Source organism: Papaver somniferum, chromosome 1, assembly GCF_003573695.1.
Source record: "Papaver somniferum cultivar HN1 chromosome 1, ASM357369v1, whole genome shotgun sequence".
Taxonomy (NCBI): Eukaryota; Viridiplantae; Streptophyta; class Magnoliopsida; order Ranunculales; family Papaveraceae; genus Papaver; species Papaver somniferum.
Genome location: NC_039358.1, coordinates 37,045,950 through 37,064,158, shown reverse-complemented (window position 1 = coordinate 37,064,158; position 18,209 = coordinate 37,045,950). Strand labels below are relative to the sequence as shown.

The following is an 18,209-nucleotide window of genomic DNA, read 5'->3' as shown; positions in this document are numbered from 1 at the left end:
CTTTTCTTTCTTTCTTTTTGCAGCAAATTCACCAAGCAGCTAATCAGTTATATTAAAACCTTTTAAACACTCAGTACAGTTCTTGGCATTTACATGACATGCAATGGCGTACCAACATAGATATACAAATGAAAGTGTCAGAGTTGCCAAGGAAAATAGTTGTCACGAGGTAGTTTCCATAATTTACTTTGCTGACATTAGATTCACTAGACCGTGGTTTTCGTAGAAGGAGCCAACATCTGTGGATGATGAAAGTGTCATTAATGCGACCACAATTGACCTCATGGTAGGTCTCAATTGGGGATTCTCTTGTGTGCAAGCAAGTTGAGCTAACTGTTACCATAGTGAGAGATACAAATACAGTTGGTGTGACTGAACTATTTTGAGACTAAAACACTAGCTAGAAAGAAGCTTCAAAACATCTGCATCTACGACCGATTCTTACCTTACGGACCGAATCAGAAGGGTAGTCGTCTCCAAGTCTTGGGTCTACTAGTTTGCATAAATCTTCATCTGACCCAGGCTGATTAAGAACTTCTTCAAACTGTATCACCACCACAGACACCATAATATTTATCTCAAGATCACTGCTAGAATAGAATGAATTGTAATGTTTCAAAGATTGTTGTGACTTGTGAACTAGATCAAGATAGAGGAATAAACCATATAGACGAGTCCTCTTGCAGCACTGGAACCATTAGACCTAACAATAGCTTCTTTTGCTGATATAAGTTCATATAGGACAACCCCGAAAGCATAGACATCAACCTTGTGGGTGATCTCACCCCACTGAACATACCTAGAAATACAAACCAACATTTTGTATGAAAAATTATGTAAAGAAGAAAAACAGAGAATAACTTCTTGCAAAGCAGAATTGAAGAATAGTAGTTATCCTTCTTCAGTAAATAATCACTCCAGCTAGGATTTCCTACCAGATTAATTTTTGTAAAGCAAAGAAACTGCTTTCTTCTCAGCATTTCTAGCGAGTTAGCAGTGTAACACTCTCAGTGGTTGCGCATGCCATAATGGCAGATAAAGTCTGTCGGTTTTATATGTGGTCCTCTTAAAATTCACATAGGTACACTATATCTATGCACAGGAAAGAGGAACAGCTCGATATCCTTACTACTTACTAGACATCAATCACATGATATGCTTACTCTGGCGGCAAATTCTAAGGATATCTGTTATCTTATATACCACTGTGTATGAACAAGTAGATCAAGGTACAACATAAAGAAAACTCTATATACAGACTTTTTGCGTTACATTCTTGAGAGACAGAATCATGAGTTATCATCTAACAATTATGACAGCTTTTAGGCCTAAAAGAAATGATGCTTGAAAGTTATACCAGTAAGCAATATATCTATGTCACCTGAAACCAGTTTTCCGACTAGGGGCGCAGAATTCTGCCTACGTATTTCCAAAATAAATTGCATTACATTAAATAATTCCCAGAAAGAGGCTAAAATTTTGCACCTCTGACAGACAAAGCATTCTGACTTAAGACTCTCTACACCAGTATTTTGGTTCTCGTTTGATAATCCAAGTTGGGCAAGCATATTATAATCTGGCGATGGTTCCCGACCTTGGTGTCAGTGCTGTCGCCAGAGATTCTAGTAGACAAACAAAATGCATGTGTTTCCATGTTGATATGAATGGACATACTGAATTTTGGTTTCTCGTTACATAATTCCCAAAACTATGTGGCTTTATTAACAATTTAAAACCTTTGTATTACAAAAACCATATCTAAGAAAAGAAATCACCTCTCCCCGGAATAAACACCAGTCCCTTCCCGCTGCTGAAATCTGAGCTTGGGTTGTACCTTTGCAGCAGAAAACGACTGATTCTGAATTCCTCAGCAATAGAATATAAGTCATCACGAGGAAGTAAAGGATAAGTCACGAACAACTCATAATCAGACACCTTTTCATCTCCACAAGAGCAATCTACAGTGACATTAATGTTGGAATATTTTCAACGCCGCTAACCAAAGGGGGGTCCTGGGGGGCATCGCCCCCGGAAGAATTTTTTGAACTGAAGGTTTTATTTGGCCGATAAAAGCCTGTTCGAAAATTTCGAATCCAAAAGACACCATTGATGTCTGTTGATGAAGGAACCTGACGTTTCGTGAATAGAAACCTGTTGGCGAATAAAAACCTGTTCCCAACAGGTGCAAAACCCTTTATAAATAGCTTCTCCCAGTTTCGTTTAACATATAAGAAAAATCAATCTGTTTTCTCTATTTCAAAAAGCATCATCAGAAATCAGAAATCTCTTTGTGTGTTCTTGATTGAATCAAGGGGTACAAACCTTGAATTCAGTTTTCGTTGCAGGGCTTTCATTGTATCCTGAAGGCAATATTTCGCATACCTGTTGTAATCGCCAATTGTTATTGGGAGGGTAGAAATATTTGTCTAAAAGAAATTTATACAAGCCTTGAAAGTTTTGGAGTGCAACACTTTCTTCTCTGTGTCATTCATCCTTTGTGAAACCCATTTTTTTCCAACAATTAACGAGGGAGCCATCGAGTATATTGACAGGATTATAAGAGTTATCTCTCATCAAGCCTTCCATGCTAGTAAGATTAGCATAATATTCAATAAGTTTTTCATAAGTATCACCAGGCTTAAGAGTATAAGTAAAAACATGACCTAAACGTTCGCCCCGAATGCAATCACAAGTAAATGGAACTTCCAATCTTTTATCAGCAAGAATCAAATCTAGGAGCGGATCTGGAGGATTGTATTTGAGAATCTCCTGGCCAGTAGTATCAAAAACTTGTGAAATGAATGTCATATTTGAACCTGCCCATACATTATAAGAAGCTAAAGCGAGATCACACCCCCTTGTGCACTGGCATTCTACTACTCCAGTACTCGAAAACAAAAACAAAATCCACCAAAACACTAACCCTTGTTCAAATTGAATTTCCTCTTTACTGGTTATTCTTCTTCTTCTTCCTCCTCCTATAGGTACCATGACTAATTTGATAGAAATTAGAAACCTAAGAAATGTTTACTACTCTACTACTACATCAACAGAACTGATATTTGAACTCCGAGTGGAATTAACGTGATACGAAAACTCAAAACCCTCCTAGAAAACGCATTGGAAGTGGAACTGTGTGATGTTGCTGAATTGCTGTTAGTTACTAGTTGTATTTGGAAAATCTATCCTCTGCTGCTGTTCTTCTTTGACTTGGAAAAGGCAAAATATTTATTTATTCTGGAACTTTGGAAGTAACGGACACTAACGGTTGCGTACACCGCGAGAATATTACTAATATCTTTGCGCGTTGGTGTTAAGTGCTAGGATGCTGGGCCAAATTCTATTTAAGCGTCAACCACTCGCATTTACTAGCTTGATGTGTGGTGGCGCGGTTGTGAAAGGAGTAATGGTGGTGGGTGGTCTAGGACCTAGGTTGCTAATGTCTTTACGGACCGAGAAATGGAACCACGCGAAAACCGCTGCCGACGTGGGTCCGACGTGGAGGAAAGATAGAAAGAAACAATAATTCTTTATTTTACGGACCCAGAAATGGAAGCAGATCAAAACCACTACTGACGTGGGTCCGACATGTCGAGGACGTGGAGGAAAGATAGAAGAAAACGTGTCTGATTTCTCTGGAAAAAAAACAGACTAGTTGTCTCTTATTGTGAGCCGTTGATTTAAATATTTTAAACCTTATTATATACCGTCCGTTAGATGTAGATCTAGATTTTTTCTAGATAAGGTCTTAAAATTGATTACTGAATCTCTATTCAGTCTCTCTGGTTTGGAGATTCTTCGTCTTTATTATTATAAAAAAGGGTTCACTTTCATAGTAATTTTCAGCGTACATTGGTGAGTAAAAAGAAGAACTACAAAGAGGTAACATTGTAATCATGGTTTAACACCCTAATTTGGATTTATAGATTCAAAATTACTGTATAAAGTTTGATATTAAAATTGTAATCTCTATTTCTCATGAACAATAGATTATTAATCTCTATGTTTAGAGAATCTTTAATGATTATTCTATACTTTAAACTAAAATCATTTAGGTTAACCAAATTCGTATGTTATAGACCATATTTTTCTTTTTAAATTATAACCTAATTTTTTTTCAAGTAGTCCTTGTTGTTTGACATGTTTGCTGGACTGTTGTTTACCAAAGTCTAAACTTTATTATGAGATCACAACATTAACATCCCCTCTAATCTAAATAATTAAATTCCCATGAAATCTGAGTATGGAACTTTAGTAAATACATAACTGCAGCTATAGGCACCTAAGAGCAACTGCAGTGGTGCTGAGTATAACCAAAGACCAAAGAGGAAAAAAAAGATCAAATTTTGGGTTTAGTATGGTGTGTGACGCTACGGTGGAAAGACTAAATTTGGTCAGACATACATTATACGTTCGCCTGGTGTGGGGCGTAGACTATACCAACGCCTGATTGGGACGTGCACTAAAAAAAAAAAAAAATTGAAAGAAGTGGGGTGGAGGTATAATGCCCGCCCCACTAAAATGATTTTGGAAACAAAGAATGGGGCGGGGGTATAATGCCCGCCCCGTACAAAATAATTAAAAAAAAAAAATGGGGCGTAGACTTTACGTACGCCCCATGTGAAGCGTAAACTATACCAACGCCTGGTGTGGGGCGTAGACTATACCAACGCCTGATGTGGGTGCACTATATGTCCGCCTGGTGGTGGGGCGTGAAGTATATCAACGCTCGACTATATCTGGGTTTAGTCTTGGTCCCAGACCAAATATACTCTGGGTTTTAGTCGTTAAAAATAGTACGTTCCACTACGTCTGTTCAAAAGACCAAATATTTGGGTTTACTCTCCCACTGTGGACGCTCTAAGTAAACAAGTTTATAATCAAAACGGGTCTTTTTATTAATTGGTTAAAAGTTTAAACAAAGCAACATTATAAATATCAAAGGAACTGCCTATTTAAACAAATGGTAATTGGGGAAATAAATTCTTAAAATTAAGATACTTGATATTGTGTCTTACTGCTTCTTCCTTATAAATTATTTCCTATCATATTTCTACTAGAAGTACCTTGTTTTGAGATTCGAAGTATGCAAAAATGGAAAAAACAAAAAATATTAGGTAATTAATTTATATTCCAACACAAACAGATTATATTGCTCTAATTTATTTCTGAAAAAGAAATATAAAGTGGATGAAAATAGAATGAACCTGAAAGAGATGTAAGGGTACTGAAGAACAGAGACCGAGTTGAAGAAAATACAACGAAATTGAAATCGAACGAGCCTACATCAAACAATAATTTTTAAATGGACGAATTCTCTTCTTACATCTTCGATTTCACTCTTAAGTAATTAGATCTGGAGATTTGAAGCAAAAGTTTTGGAAAAAAAAATCATAACAACCACGGCTTGTACTGTTCTTCCTCTACAGATTTGAAGCAAATCTAATTTCCTTCTAAAAATCTTGATTTGAAACAAGAACGAAATTTTGAAGCAAAACTAGGGGTCGTTCTTGCTTCAAATCAAGATTTTTAGAAGGAAATTAGATAACTAAATTATAGAATCATAGATAACTGAATTTCCCAGTATTGCAAGTTTGACCCAAAAAATCCAAAAAGTTGAAAAATGTAATGTTAGTTTCCAGTAGATGTCAACTTCAAAAACAAAACATCATTTAAAATTTCATCCTTCTGAAAAGCATCTCCTTAGAGTGGCCTGTAACGGTGCTCCGGATAGGATGTAAGGTGATAGACATTAGTTTCTTGTGCTCCTTCATGTAGTTGAAATCCGCCATATGCAGGTGCATAAAATATGTTATCCAATTGTTGAGGTGCAACATTAACAACCTGTCCGTAAGGTGAAATGTGAGGTATACCCAAATGTCCACCTGTGCAACTCTGCGACACTCCATACTGAATATTTTGGGTATTTTGAAATTGTCCAATTGTATGAAGTTGCAAGTTTAACTACATCAGATGAAGATTTTTTGCTACATTTCAAACTGATTGATTAATTCATAACTATCAACTAGCATTATAAAACAAAAACCAAATGCATTTGCACATAATAAGATGGAAACGCCATTCATATATTCTTACCCGATACTGATGGTATTGTTCATGAATTGGGTTGATATTTTGTTGTGTTGGCACTTCTTGCAAAACCTACAAAACAAACATATAACCCAGTAATGAATGATAAACAGAGTATGCGCGCAAATAGATCAGCAGTACCGTACCTCGGTATTTTCTTTTCCTTTGTTTGTTTTTTTTTTCCTGTATACCTTAGGCTTCGAAGTGTTTTTACATGGCCTGCCTTTCGTAGGAACAACACGCGGGTTTGTTACTTCTATAACGTTGTTCACTTCTTTATGAATCACTTCCTCCGCGGTATTTGGAACTTTTTCAGTTACCAGTTTCAATTGTTCGCCTATCCATTTTTTTATATCATTACATTCATCATCATCTCGAGATGCTATATCGACAAGATCTGCAAAGCAATCACATAATTCCTTATAACGTTTTCTCTCGGGAGTTAGCTGCCAACTATCAGAACTCAAAGACACCTTTGAATGCGCTAATTTCACATCTTTTCTCCATCTCCTTAAAATGTAACGTTCTGGAATTGAGGTTACTTTGTTACGGAGTAACACACACAGCATATGAGTACAAAGCAATCCTCCAAATTCAAACATACAACTACACTTCACTTTGCATTCATCCTTTTCATACCAAACCTTAAAAACAACATGCTTCATAACTTTTTTAGCTTTTGGATTCAGTTCGTCTTCTTCCCCTTCTTCTACTATCGGTATATTATTTACTTCAACAATATCTTCTTGATCTGAACCGGCAGCTGTTGTAGCATCTTCATCTGTTGAATTTCCGTCTTCATCTTCTACAAATGGTAGTCTGTAATACCAAATTTCTTGCTGTACATCATATCTTGTCATTCGAACACCATCTTGGATTTCATCTTGAACGTCAATTATTTCACAGTATATCTTCTTCGTCAATTCCTTTTGAATTTCTTGGAACTTTTCTATAGTGTACACATTTTGCATTTGTTCCTCTATTTCATATTTTGTTGTAGTTGGAATAACTTTTGAAAACGACCTAGCATCTGCCTTAAGTTCCTTTTCAACTTTGCTTCTTAAAGCATTGTCATATTGTTCAACAAACTCTGACAAAGTGGTTCTTGAATGAACATACCCGTCAAAGAAGGCATTCATGCTTTCACTTCGTTGTGTAGTCGTCATTCCAGCCCAGAAAGTTGTATTCACATAACAAGGCACCCAATGATCTTTTTCTGTATACAATGTATTCAACCATCTACTTGATCTCAACTTTGGATACTTTTACAACATCTCGCTCCAACTGTGTCCAAATTCAGTTGGAGATGTTGTATCATAGACGGCTCTTTTCAACCTACACTTTATGTTTTGATACTTCTTGTGACTACTTAACTTCTCGGGTATCTTCTTCATGATATTCCATAAACACCATCTGTGTTTAGTCTGCGGAAATACCCTCTCAACAGCAGCCTTCATTGAACTACATTGGTACGTAAGTATAGCTTGTGGAGCACTTTCTTTCATGCAATCGAGCCATGCTTGGAACAACCAAACAAAAGTATCAATCTCCTCGTTCGAAATCAATCCACATCCAAATAGAGTCGACTAGCCATGGTGATTTACCCCAACAAAGGGGGCGAAGGGCATCGCATACTTATTAGTCAAGTAGGTAGTGTCAAATGTAACCACTTCGCCGAATTCTTTGTATGCTTCTCTGCACCTTTTATCTGCCCAAAAAACATTCCTCAAGTGACCATCGTCACCTAAGTCTATTCTATAGAAGAAATCTTCGTTCAAATTTTGCATTCTCTCAAAGTAATTTATAAGTGCTATAGCATCTCCTTCGCCAAGTTTCAAACGCTTCTCTTTTGCAACCATGTTTCTGAGGTCTTTCTCATCATATGTAAGGCTTTCCACTCCACCGGCTTAGCTGCACATATATTGAAATTCTTGTACATCTCAAGTCCTGCCTTATCATTAATCAAGATTTTTCTTTTGACACTTTTCTTAATCAACTTGTTACATCTCATGAATCGAGTTTTTACTTGGGCTTGTCCTGTGAGTGTGCTCGGGAACAAAAACAGTAATTCGCCATTTAAGATTTACACCCAAAATTATTGTTAACTTAGCTTTGCATTCACATTTTCCGGTAGGATCAATCTCGAATGGAGTAGTTGATGCTATTTTATGCTTACCATTTTTAACACAAGTATATGTTACATGCCTTAATATCCCCTCATCTTTCTTTGACGAGCGTATCTTACATCCAAATCCTGTTCCAACTGCATATTTTCTATATAATTCATATACTTCTTCTACCTCGTCGAATTCCATTCCAACTTTTGGCACTACTATATCACACTTAGGGTTTCTTCCATCTTCGTTAGGAGTCTCATCCAACCCAAAATCATTTTCCTTCGATCCCACATCATCGTCCATTATGCATACGAATCATTTTATAGCTATGTAAGTCTCTGTTAGGGCAACTTGGAAATTACTGAAATTTTAATAGAAACTAGGGGCAAAAAAAATTCCAGTGCAAAAATTACAGGAATCCATATCATAATAAAGTTTAGACTTTGGTAAACAACAGTCCAGCAAGCATGTCAAACAACAAGGACTACTTGAAAAAAATTTAGGTTATAATTTAAAAAGAAAGATATGGCCTGTAACATACGAATTTGGTTAATCTAAGTGATTTTAGTTTAAAGTATAGAATAACCATTAAAGATTCTCTAAACATAGAGATTAATAATCTGTTGTTCATAAGAAATAGAGATTATTATTTTAATATCAAACTTTATACAGTTTTTTTGAATCTAGAAATCCAAATTAGGGTGTTAAACCATGATTACAGTGTTACCTCTTTGTAGTTCTTCTTTTTACTCTCCACTATAGGCTGAAAATTACTATGAAAGTGAACCCTTCTTTACAATAATAAAGAAGAAGAATCTATCAGAGAGACTGAATAGAGATTCAGTAATCAATTTTGAAGACCTTATCTAGAAAAACTGTAGATCTACATCTAACGGATGGTACATAATAAGGCTTAATATATTTAAATCAACGGCTCACAATAAGAAACAGCTTTCCTGTTTTTGTCAGAAGAAATCAGACGCATTTTCTTCTATCTTTCGTCCACGTCATCGACACGTCAGCATCGGTTTTGACCTGGTTCCATTTCTCGGTCCGTAAAGAATTATTGTTTTTCTTTTAAGGAAAATTCTAGGATCATTTAATAAAGTGTCCTTTTCTCCCCGAACTTCTCTTAGTTGTACTCTGCTTGAATTTGCCGACAAGTGTTAAAGCTTCCGGCATATACAATACAGCATTGTGGTTCAGTAAGCTATCAAAAAAAAAAAAAAAACGAAATTTGAATGTTTGACTTGGCATTGACAAGAGAGTCGTACTAATTGGCCTATGGACTCTCTTATATTAAGTAAACCACTGATCGAAAATTTCAATGGCCACTGATCAAGTACAAGTAAATCGATTTTATTTGATAAGCATCACTACATTATTCGGCCATCATACCAGAGGAACATAGAGAACCTTTACTTAATAAACTCTCAAATCTACCAAAAATAAACTATCTTTCGGTTTACAAACAATTAGGTATCAAAGCATCTGAGATGTAAACTACAAAACCACTTATAATCCCCTCACTATTGGACAATCCAACAAGTTATTCAAGTCCAGTGTGTTCTTGAATTCTTGAAAAAGAATTTTACTCTATAAATTAGGCTCTTATGATATAACATTATATTGTTGAGCCTTAAAACTAAAGGAGTTACATTCTGGTTTGGACAAACCCTAAAACTATGATAAACTTTTCCCGTTCAATCAAATTTTTCCAGTTCAATCAAGTGTGCACAGCGAGGAAGTAGGGTTTTTTGTTTTTTGTTACAAGGTTAAAACGCTCATAACCAACATTAAAAGAGAACATTCGAAACATAATGTTCTTAATGCATTAACTAAGTAAGATATTAAATGAAATTACCATGAACCCTGTTGTGTATTCCTTTTTCAAGGTCAATAATCAAGCTACATCACTACATTCAGCCATCTTACTAAAGGAACAACGAGAACCACTCAAATCTACCAAAAATTCAATTATTCAAGATCAAAGTATCATCTCCAACTGTTCACAGCATCTGCAATGTAAACTACTTCAAGCTTATAATCCCTTCACTACAAGTTTTTCAATTCCTAATATAATCATAACACAGTATCAGTATTTTTTTCTCTAGAATCCAAGATGTCATTACATTGATGAGCCTTGGAGTTGAAGGGGTCATATTCTAGCTTTGCACAAACCCAGAAAACTACGTTCAAGTTTTCAAGTTAAATCAAATTGACTGCATTACTCAGTCATGAAACTAAACATGCATCGCAAGAAGGTTTTTCTGATACAAGGTTAAAACTGAGAAACTAAAGCTGAACTTGAAAAGAGAACAATCAAAACAAATCAAATTTCCAGATTTTGGTGCAGCATATCAACTGTTAACACTTAAAAAAGCCAAATACAAAGAAGTTCCCATATCAAAATGTGGTCGCAGATTTCAGTAAGAAAAATGCAGGACATTAAAATTCCAAGATATTCAAAATCCTACACTATACTAGTAGTATCATAATTTAAGTCCTTCTAGGTTCCAACTTTAAAGCAGAATGACAAACTTCTCACCATAACAACTTCTCACCATAACAACCAGTCTTCAACGCTTCTTGGAGACACCAACGGTCTTACCTCTGCGACCAGTAGTCTTGGTGTGCTGTCCACGGACTCTGAGACCCCAGTAATGCCTCAAACCACGATGGTTCCTATAGAACAGCCAAAAGAGGTAAGAAAATCAGATACACAAAAAAAATCAGTATTTGAGTTTTTCATGCGATACGAATTTGCATAACTCAACTCATTTTGCAAACTTAACAAGATGTACTACCACAGGGTTCCAGGCTAACAAGACTGATTTATACTCCTGGTGAGACCCCAGGAGGAATGACATTAGGTAGACGGATAAGTTATATATCTTATACTCAAAGAAATCAGCAAAAAGTCAAAGAGTAGTAACCGACTTCAATAGACTATATCTTTACAAGGACAATCCAAAAATATTAAATCTGTTTATATAAAAAAAAATAGAGACAATACATAAAAACATAGTGTCAACAGTTTGTACACTGATCATTGACACAAGAACATAACAAACACTGTAATTCAGCTCAACTTAATCTAGAAAACACTGTGATTAAGCTAAACTTGTCACTGTGATTCAGCTCAACTTACACCATTCTGCGCAAACACAGACTGAGATGGGTTCTAGGTTATGGAACGATGATGTGAGAAACCTAAATAATTTTGTAACGCACTTCTACAATCTAAAGAACATATCATATCTTCAGATTTATTTCACGTAGATGTCACATCAAAAAGCAGTCCAAATCACATTAATAAAAGATAATAACACTAACTCACTAACATACACATTAACTACCTACATGCATAAGAAAATATACCTGATCTTCTTCAAACGCTCCAAATCATCTCTGAGCTTCATGTCAAGAGCATTAGATACAACTTGTGAGTATCTTCCATCCTTGTAATCCTTCTTTCTGTTCAAGAACCAGTCTGGAATTTTGAATTGACGTGGGTTAGCAACGATTGTCATCAAATTCTCCAACTCAGCTGCAGATAGTTCACCAGCCCTATAACATTCCAATCAAACACCCAAGTAAGAACACAATAAACAAATACCCTACACCATTTAACAACCTAAAAACCTTTCCTCTTTAAAACCCCAAACCCACCATTTATAGAACCAAACAGAAGATCCAGTAACAAATAAAACTCAATCACATACCAAATCATGTCTAGGAAACCCTAGATTTCAGTTAAAATCATGTTGAAATCTGAAACCCTAATTACCTACTAAACTTTGAATCGAACGAAAAACATGATAAAAATGGTAAAAATGAAGACTAGTTATCTTTTTTTACCTCTTGCTCATGTCAACATCAGCTTTCTTGCAGACAATATTGGCAAATCTCCTACCAATACCCTTGATTGAGGTCATAGCAAACATAATCTTTTGCTTTCCATCAACGTTAGTGTTCAACACACGAAGAATGTGTTGAAAATCTTCGTTTGCAACCAAAGACTGCAAATAACATTCAAATCAGATTTCGATCAGAAAAAAAACAAACAAAATCAAATGAAACAAAAATCGACAGGATCATGGTGAGGAGAGTAAAGGGGGTTTGAGAATCATACCATTTTGTTGAAGGGATCTCGAGTGGAACTCTTTCTTCTTCTCTCTGGGGGAACTTCGAACAGCCGAGACCTTCACAAAATCTTCTGAGGGTTTTGAGTTTCATCACAACATTATATAGTATCTCCCATTTCAGAGCTAGGGTTTGAGTTGGGCTGATACTAAAAAAAAAAATATTTCGGTCCGAGTAAACGGCCCATTTTGAAACAAGTAAAGTCAGATGGGCCTGGTGTTTGTTCTTGAACGATTTTTTTGGGGACTACTCGAAAAAAAAAGGTGGGGACTACTTTGTGATAGAAATGTTCACCCTATACTTATAAGGGGTGTCCTAAAGTGTGGAAATGACCAACCTACCCTTCACCTATATATATAATCACCTCCTCCCATCACCACCTATATATATATATATAACCACCTCCTCCAATCACCACCGCCGCTCACCACCACCAACCACCACCGACCACCACCACCACCACCACCGACCACCTCAAATCACCACCACCGCCACCTCTATATATAGCTTAGTTTAAATCATTAACAAAACAAAATCAAAATCAAAATTATAACAAACCCATTACTTTTCATTCGTTTTCCGTTGAAATAATGAGAAGTAATCATCAAAATGAGTTGAAAATGGAAGTTACAGAGAAAAGTTCGGCTAGGAATTATGTGAAACAGTTTTTCGAGCTAGCTGAACTCAACTTTAATGGAGTTTTTTCTTCAGAGAAAAGTTCGGTTACCTCGCAAAAAAAAATTCCCAACCGAACTTTTAGTTTGGTTACATCGCAACTTTTTTTCCTTTTTCTCCTAGCCGAACTTTTAGTTCGGTTACGTCGCAATTTTTTTCTCATAACCGAACTTTTCTCTGAAAACCTATATATTTGAGTTCGGTAACGTCAAAAAAAAATTTCCAACCGAACATTTGGTTCGGTTACGTCGCAATTTTTTTTCCTAACCGAACTTTTCTCTGAAAGCAAAAACTCCATTAAAGCTGAGTTCGACTACCTGTGTTTTCAGAACCATTAACCGAACTACACTTGCAGATGAGTTCGGTTACCTGTTCTTCAGATGTCCTAACCGAACTCTATTTCCATGGTCGAAATCAGTTTATAAATTTTTCATTTTTTCGAAAGATTTTGCTTTTCGAGCAACATTAACAAAATTTGAAGTATACCTAAGTACCCAAAACCCTCATTTCAAAATCAATCATCTTAAAAAAAAACAAAAGAAAAAAAAACAAAACCAAAACCCCCCTTCTTATCACAAAATTATTCTTTTAAAAACACTCAACTAATTAACCTAACCTCACTAGTTAATCATTATACTAACACTAATCAATCATTATACTAACTAATTTAATTATCAAGGAAAAATTTGGTATTAAAAAAAACTTAGATAAGGGGTGACTCAATTTTACTTCTAATATCCACCCCAAAAAGTGGAGAGTAGTCCCCCACCATTTTTTAGTAGTCCCCAAAAAATGGTTTTTGTTCTTTTCCTTTAAGCGAAAAAGGTTAGGATTTCACCCAACCCAGGCGGGTGGACACGCGATTCACCTCTAGGCGGATTGGACGTGGATAAACTTCTAAAACACGTCATCTTTGGATTACACCAGGAGGACATTTAATATTTGTTGGATATCTGCCACCAGTGGACGAAGATATAATTAAAATCGTCCCGGAGAAATTTTAATACAATTAAGGTAGATTTTAATACAGTTATTTCAGTTGAAAAGAAGACGGGTGGTAGATCACCTTTTACTAATTCTACGAGTGATTTCAATGATTGTATTGATTTGCGTGATCTTTTTCAAGCTCCGAAGAGTGGTTTAGAATTTTCTTGGTGAAATGAGAGAGTTGGCAGAAAAAAAACTATTTGTAAGTGGTTGGATTCTTTCACTAGCCGTGGTGTTGATGTTGTGATTCCAAAGGCTGCGAATTCACCTTATAGGTTTCATAAAAATGTGGTTAATCCATACTGGATTTATGAAACCAGTGATGGATTCTTGAAATGAAAACGAATCCAATTTAAATTTTTATGAATAAGTTGAAAAAATTGAAAGTCATTCTAAAGAAATGGAATTGGGAAGTTTTTGGTAATATTGATGAGACTTTCAAAAAGGATGGAAAAGAAAGTCTTGGAAGCTTATATTCTTTCTGATATAGATCCTTCTGATACGACTCTTCTCCAAAACCTGGTTACAACTATAATTAACTGGATTCAGGATGGAGATGCTAACACAAAAAATAAATAAAAATCATACTAATAAAATTTAGACTAGCTCAAAACTCGATTTCTGAAATAAAAAATTTTAAAGCTAATATTATTTCTGACTAAGATGGCATTGCTACGATTGGTTATTTCACATTTAAATTTGAATTCAAACTTGGGGTTTTAAATGATTTTATCTTTAATGATGTTCTTAAAGTGGTCATTGAAGAGGATATAATTTGATTTTGGAGAAAATTCTTTATGAAGCTGAAATTAAAAATGTTGTTTTTGATCTCAATCTTGATGGTGTACCTAGACAAGATGGGTATTCTGGTATTTTTATAGGGCTACCTGGGATATTATTAACCTCGATTTTTTATAGGGTTACCGGTTTGCAAACTTTGGACCTTTCCTAGTTTCAGGGTTCACAGAACGTTCAGTTTACGTACCGATTTGGGTACTAAACTGGTTCTAGAACATAGAACTGTTTTGGCTCACATACCGATTTGATTATTTTAAACCGGTTCCCTTATCACAGTTCCAAAATGGTTTTTATACGAGTATACATACCTATACGGATCACAAAACAAACAGATTTTCCCATGATGTACATACGAGTATGCATATTACACAAATCTGAAAGTCGATATATAGCTATTCCACTACGTGTACAAATACATGTAATACGGTTTTAGACAAATTCCAAATATAATAGTTTTATATTTCTTTAAATCGATTCGAAACATTCCTGAATAACATCAATGACACATATCACTGTTCCAGGTTATTTTTCGAACGATAAACTTGAATCATGATTTGGTTCCGAACAATAAATTGTGCTCCATCGAATTTGATCAAGTATGAACAAATGTTCATTAAGCTTAGTCATTATATTTCGAGAAATTCGTAAACTAGATAATTAGTTGTCCGTTCGAAATTCTTGTCTATGCAAGCTAGTCTAATTAGTTTTGCGACAATCATCTCAAGATAGAAAAGTGAATATAACTTGAGAAATAGGTGGTTCAGTCTTCACTTACCTTTTGTTGATGAAGTTCAACAAAAGCTTCGGTTGATCTTCGCCTTGAAATGGTAAAACGCAAATGATGACTGGTTCGTTTCTCAACTTCACTTTTCAAGATCGAGACTTAACTAATTGTAGACTAGAAATCAAGATATAGTTTTGGAAACTAAATTTGACAACAAGCTTGATATAGCAATACTTGTAAGTTCGACCGAGAAATGCTCTAACATGTGGCATGACTCATGGGTATTAAAATATACTATTAGCAAATTTTGGTCAGATCCTTTGGAAATGTCTTTGAGGTATTTTTTTTCCCATAAACCCTACATCTTTCGATTCTGTGACAAAGCTTTGTAAAAATAGTATCCATGTGATTCAAGAGTTATGGATTATTGTTTCTTTCACTCGTATGGTGGAATTGTGGTTTATTGGGATTAAAGATTTTTTTTGAAGAAGAAAAACCTGACAATTATAAGATTAAATTCAAGATAATGAAGATTAGACATGACCAAGTACAGAAAGATGAAAATTGTTAGCGTAATACTTGTTTAATATCAAGTACAGAAAGATGAAGATTGTTAGCGTAATACTTGTTTTTGTACATTTGCATGAAAAACATATTGCTCTTATTTGTTGTTATGGTGACTCTAGCGATAACTCAGGGCTTTATGGATATGGATTTGTGGTTTAAAACCATATTAGGGAGTTCTTATTTACTGAATCTTATGGGTTTAGTATTGCCACTGGTTACATTGTTGAATTCATGGCCGCCATTAGTGGTTTGGATTGGGCATTCAAAAACAAGAAACTTAAAGTGATTTTACAATCTGACTCCAAGGATTGCAACAACTCTTATATGCATAAGGGAAATTCCTATGGGATGCGTAAATCAAAGACCATTTTGATCCCACTATGGACTCAACAAAAAAGAAAAATGGTTGGGCAATCAGACAAATTTATTGGTTTTGCAATTATGTTCCTTGATAAACTCTTTGTGCGCCGTGTGGGTCTTTTTCAACCTTCTACGGTTCTTCTACACCCGCCGACGGCCCTTCCACAACCGCCCAATACATTTTGAGTTTCCGGGTAATTGTTTTACTATTTTTTATTCATGTTATCCTATTTTATCTCACTTAGTCTAATATTTTATATTTTAATTTTACTTTGCAAAATATTTTATGTTAGAAAAAAATAGCAATGGGACCCTAAAAAACACTTTTTTGTTCATTTTGTTCTGATTTTCCAAATCACGTTTGTTCATCCACGTGGCTGGGAAAAAATTCCAACTGACCCACTACCATAGGAAGTGCCCTCTTGGCTTCTTTAGATTAGCTGGAAATAGAGTGTGAGTAAATTACAGGTTATCAGTTTTAAACGTGTTTTCTGTGAAGTAAACTTCTCAGCTGACTTTTTTGACAACAAAAGTGTTCACCTTCAAAAAGGTGTCAAGGTCAAATGGAATTTAGTTCAAAACCTGATAACTTGTATAAGATCAAAGTTCCTGATCAATTTTACTATAGGTTTTGTTGTTGTTCAAGGCCTGTTTCTGGGATTTTTTTGATTTTTAAGTTTTTGGTTTGGTTGTTGTTCATTTTCAGCTGAAGAGAGCTTCGCTGTCGTTATGATCCATAAGAAGGTAATTTATTACTACTACCATTCGAATACGAATTGGGAAGTAGACTATACTGGAGTAGACGTGTCCCTGTAAAGGAGATTTAAAAAAGAGTTTTAAATCAAAGTTAAGGAGCCAGAAACGGATTAGCATATTACCGAGGCAAAAGGGAGAGCCAGACCCAGCGTGAGAGTAGGCTCTGTCAGCACATGCCATTTATTTGATCACAAGTTTGTCGTACCTGAAAGGATCATGAATATGGGCACATAAGCTTTGGAGTCGCCTTTCGAGCAGCTAGTCACGAAAGCTTTCCTATCACTGGGAGTGAGGTCGGTCTCGAACCCGCTTCATCTCTCTATCCACGCCTTGATTATCTTCCCGAAAGCATTTTATCTACACGAAATAGGAAATTGTTTTGGGCCTTTGGATTTGTAATTTAGGGATTTTTTTAATCAATAAATCCCTTGGTTTCATCTATAATATAATATGTAGTTTAAGATTGACGTGAATCGTTCACTTTAAAAAAACAAGAAGAAAGAGCACGTGAAAATGATCACGTCTTTACATGTGAAACTATACAAATTTTTAATATTTATGAAACTGTCGTTTCATTTTAAGGCGTAAGTATCCGCGGTAAACATAAGTTATTACATAATTATGGTTATCATGAATGTATATACTACCTCTGTAAAGAAGAAATATTATCACTTTCACAGAAACAAAGAGAGTTTTTTTTTTTGTGCAGCGGCAAGTGTTGTTTTCAGTATCTGTGTATATATATATATATATATATATATATATATATATATATATATATATATATATATATATATATATATATATATATATATATATATATATATATATATATATATAAGCTTTAGAGATGCAAATATTTGATACACATCCATCTATAAATATAAAATTTAAAAATAATCCATCAAAGTCATTTTAAGATTTCACCGAAAGTTTTCCAGAAATAATGTTGTTGGAATGCCTGGATCCAACCCAAGAATAGACCGACA

The 18,209-nt window shown here is 35.1% G+C and overlaps 3 protein-coding genes and 1 long non-coding RNA gene across 4 annotated transcripts; all 4 read right to left on the bottom strand.

The window, feature by feature from the left end:
• Positions 1 to 27: 27 nt before the first annotated feature.
• On the bottom strand, positions 28 to 816 carry LOC113327696. Its single transcript, XR_003349148.1, has 3 exons — positions 664 to 816; positions 446 to 544; positions 28 to 333 (listed from the first exon to the last, which is right to left on the bottom strand). It is a non-coding gene; the product is annotated as an uncharacterized LOC113327696 (long non-coding RNA).
• Positions 817 to 5,703: 4,887 nt separating this feature from the next.
• On the bottom strand, positions 5,704 to 7,256 carry LOC113286466 (protein FAR-RED ELONGATED HYPOCOTYL 3-like). Its single transcript, XM_026535102.1, has 3 exons — positions 6,282 to 7,256; positions 6,097 to 6,162; positions 5,704 to 5,964 (listed from the first exon to the last, which is right to left on the bottom strand). Exons 1-3 carry the CDS (start codon positions 7,254 to 7,256, stop codon positions 5,704 to 5,706), a joined length of 1,302 nt encoding a protein of 433 aa, XP_026390887.1.
• An 834-nt stretch (positions 7,257 to 8,090) lies between these two features.
• On the bottom strand, positions 8,091 to 8,510 carry LOC113286371. Its single transcript, XM_026535035.1, has one exon. The coding sequence runs from the start codon at positions 8,508 to 8,510 to the stop codon at positions 8,091 to 8,093; it is 420 nt and encodes a 139-aa protein (XP_026390820.1).
• Positions 8,511 to 10,514: 2,004 nt separating this feature from the next.
• LOC113283283 (40S ribosomal protein S18-like) lies at positions 10,515 to 12,446 on the bottom strand. Its single transcript, XM_026532495.1, has 4 exons — positions 12,343 to 12,446; positions 12,069 to 12,229; positions 11,589 to 11,777; positions 10,515 to 10,892 (listed from the first exon to the last, which is right to left on the bottom strand). Exons 1-4 carry the CDS (start codon positions 12,343 to 12,345, stop codon positions 10,787 to 10,789), a joined length of 459 nt encoding a protein of 152 aa, XP_026388280.1. The 5' UTR covers positions 12,346 to 12,446; the 3' UTR covers positions 10,515 to 10,786.
• Between the last annotated feature and the right edge of the window lie 5,763 nt (positions 12,447 to 18,209).

What these genes read in the sequence shown, in the direction of transcription:
- LOC113283283 (XM_026532495.1), bottom strand. An exon ending in GATGTTGACATGAGCAAGAG is followed by an intron (nt 11,778 to 12,068) that starts GTAAAAAAAGAT and finishes GGAATGTTATAG; the next exon opens with GGCTGGTGAACTATCTGCAG. An exon ending in GAGCGTTTGAAGAAGATCAG is followed by an intron (nt 10,893 to 11,588) that starts GTATATTTTCTT and finishes GCTGTTCTATAG; the next exon opens with GAACCATCGTGGTTTGAGGC.
- LOC113286466 (XM_026535102.1), bottom strand. Translation starts at nt 7,256, where the DNA reads ATGACGACTACACAACGAAGTGAAAGCATGAATGCCTTCTTTGACGGG. An exon ending in AAAACACTTCGAAGCCTAAG is followed by an intron (nt 6,163 to 6,281) that starts GTATACAGGAAA and finishes TTTGTTTTGTAG; the next exon opens with GTTTTGCAAGAAGTGCCAAC. An exon ending in AACAATACCATCAGTATCGG is followed by an intron (nt 5,965 to 6,096) that starts GTAAGAATATAT and finishes CATCTGATGTAG; the next exon opens with TTAAACTTGCAACTTCATAC.
- LOC113286371 (XM_026535035.1), bottom strand. Translation starts at nt 8,510, where the DNA reads ATGGACGATGATGTGGGATCGAAGGAAAATGATTTTGGGTTGGATGAG.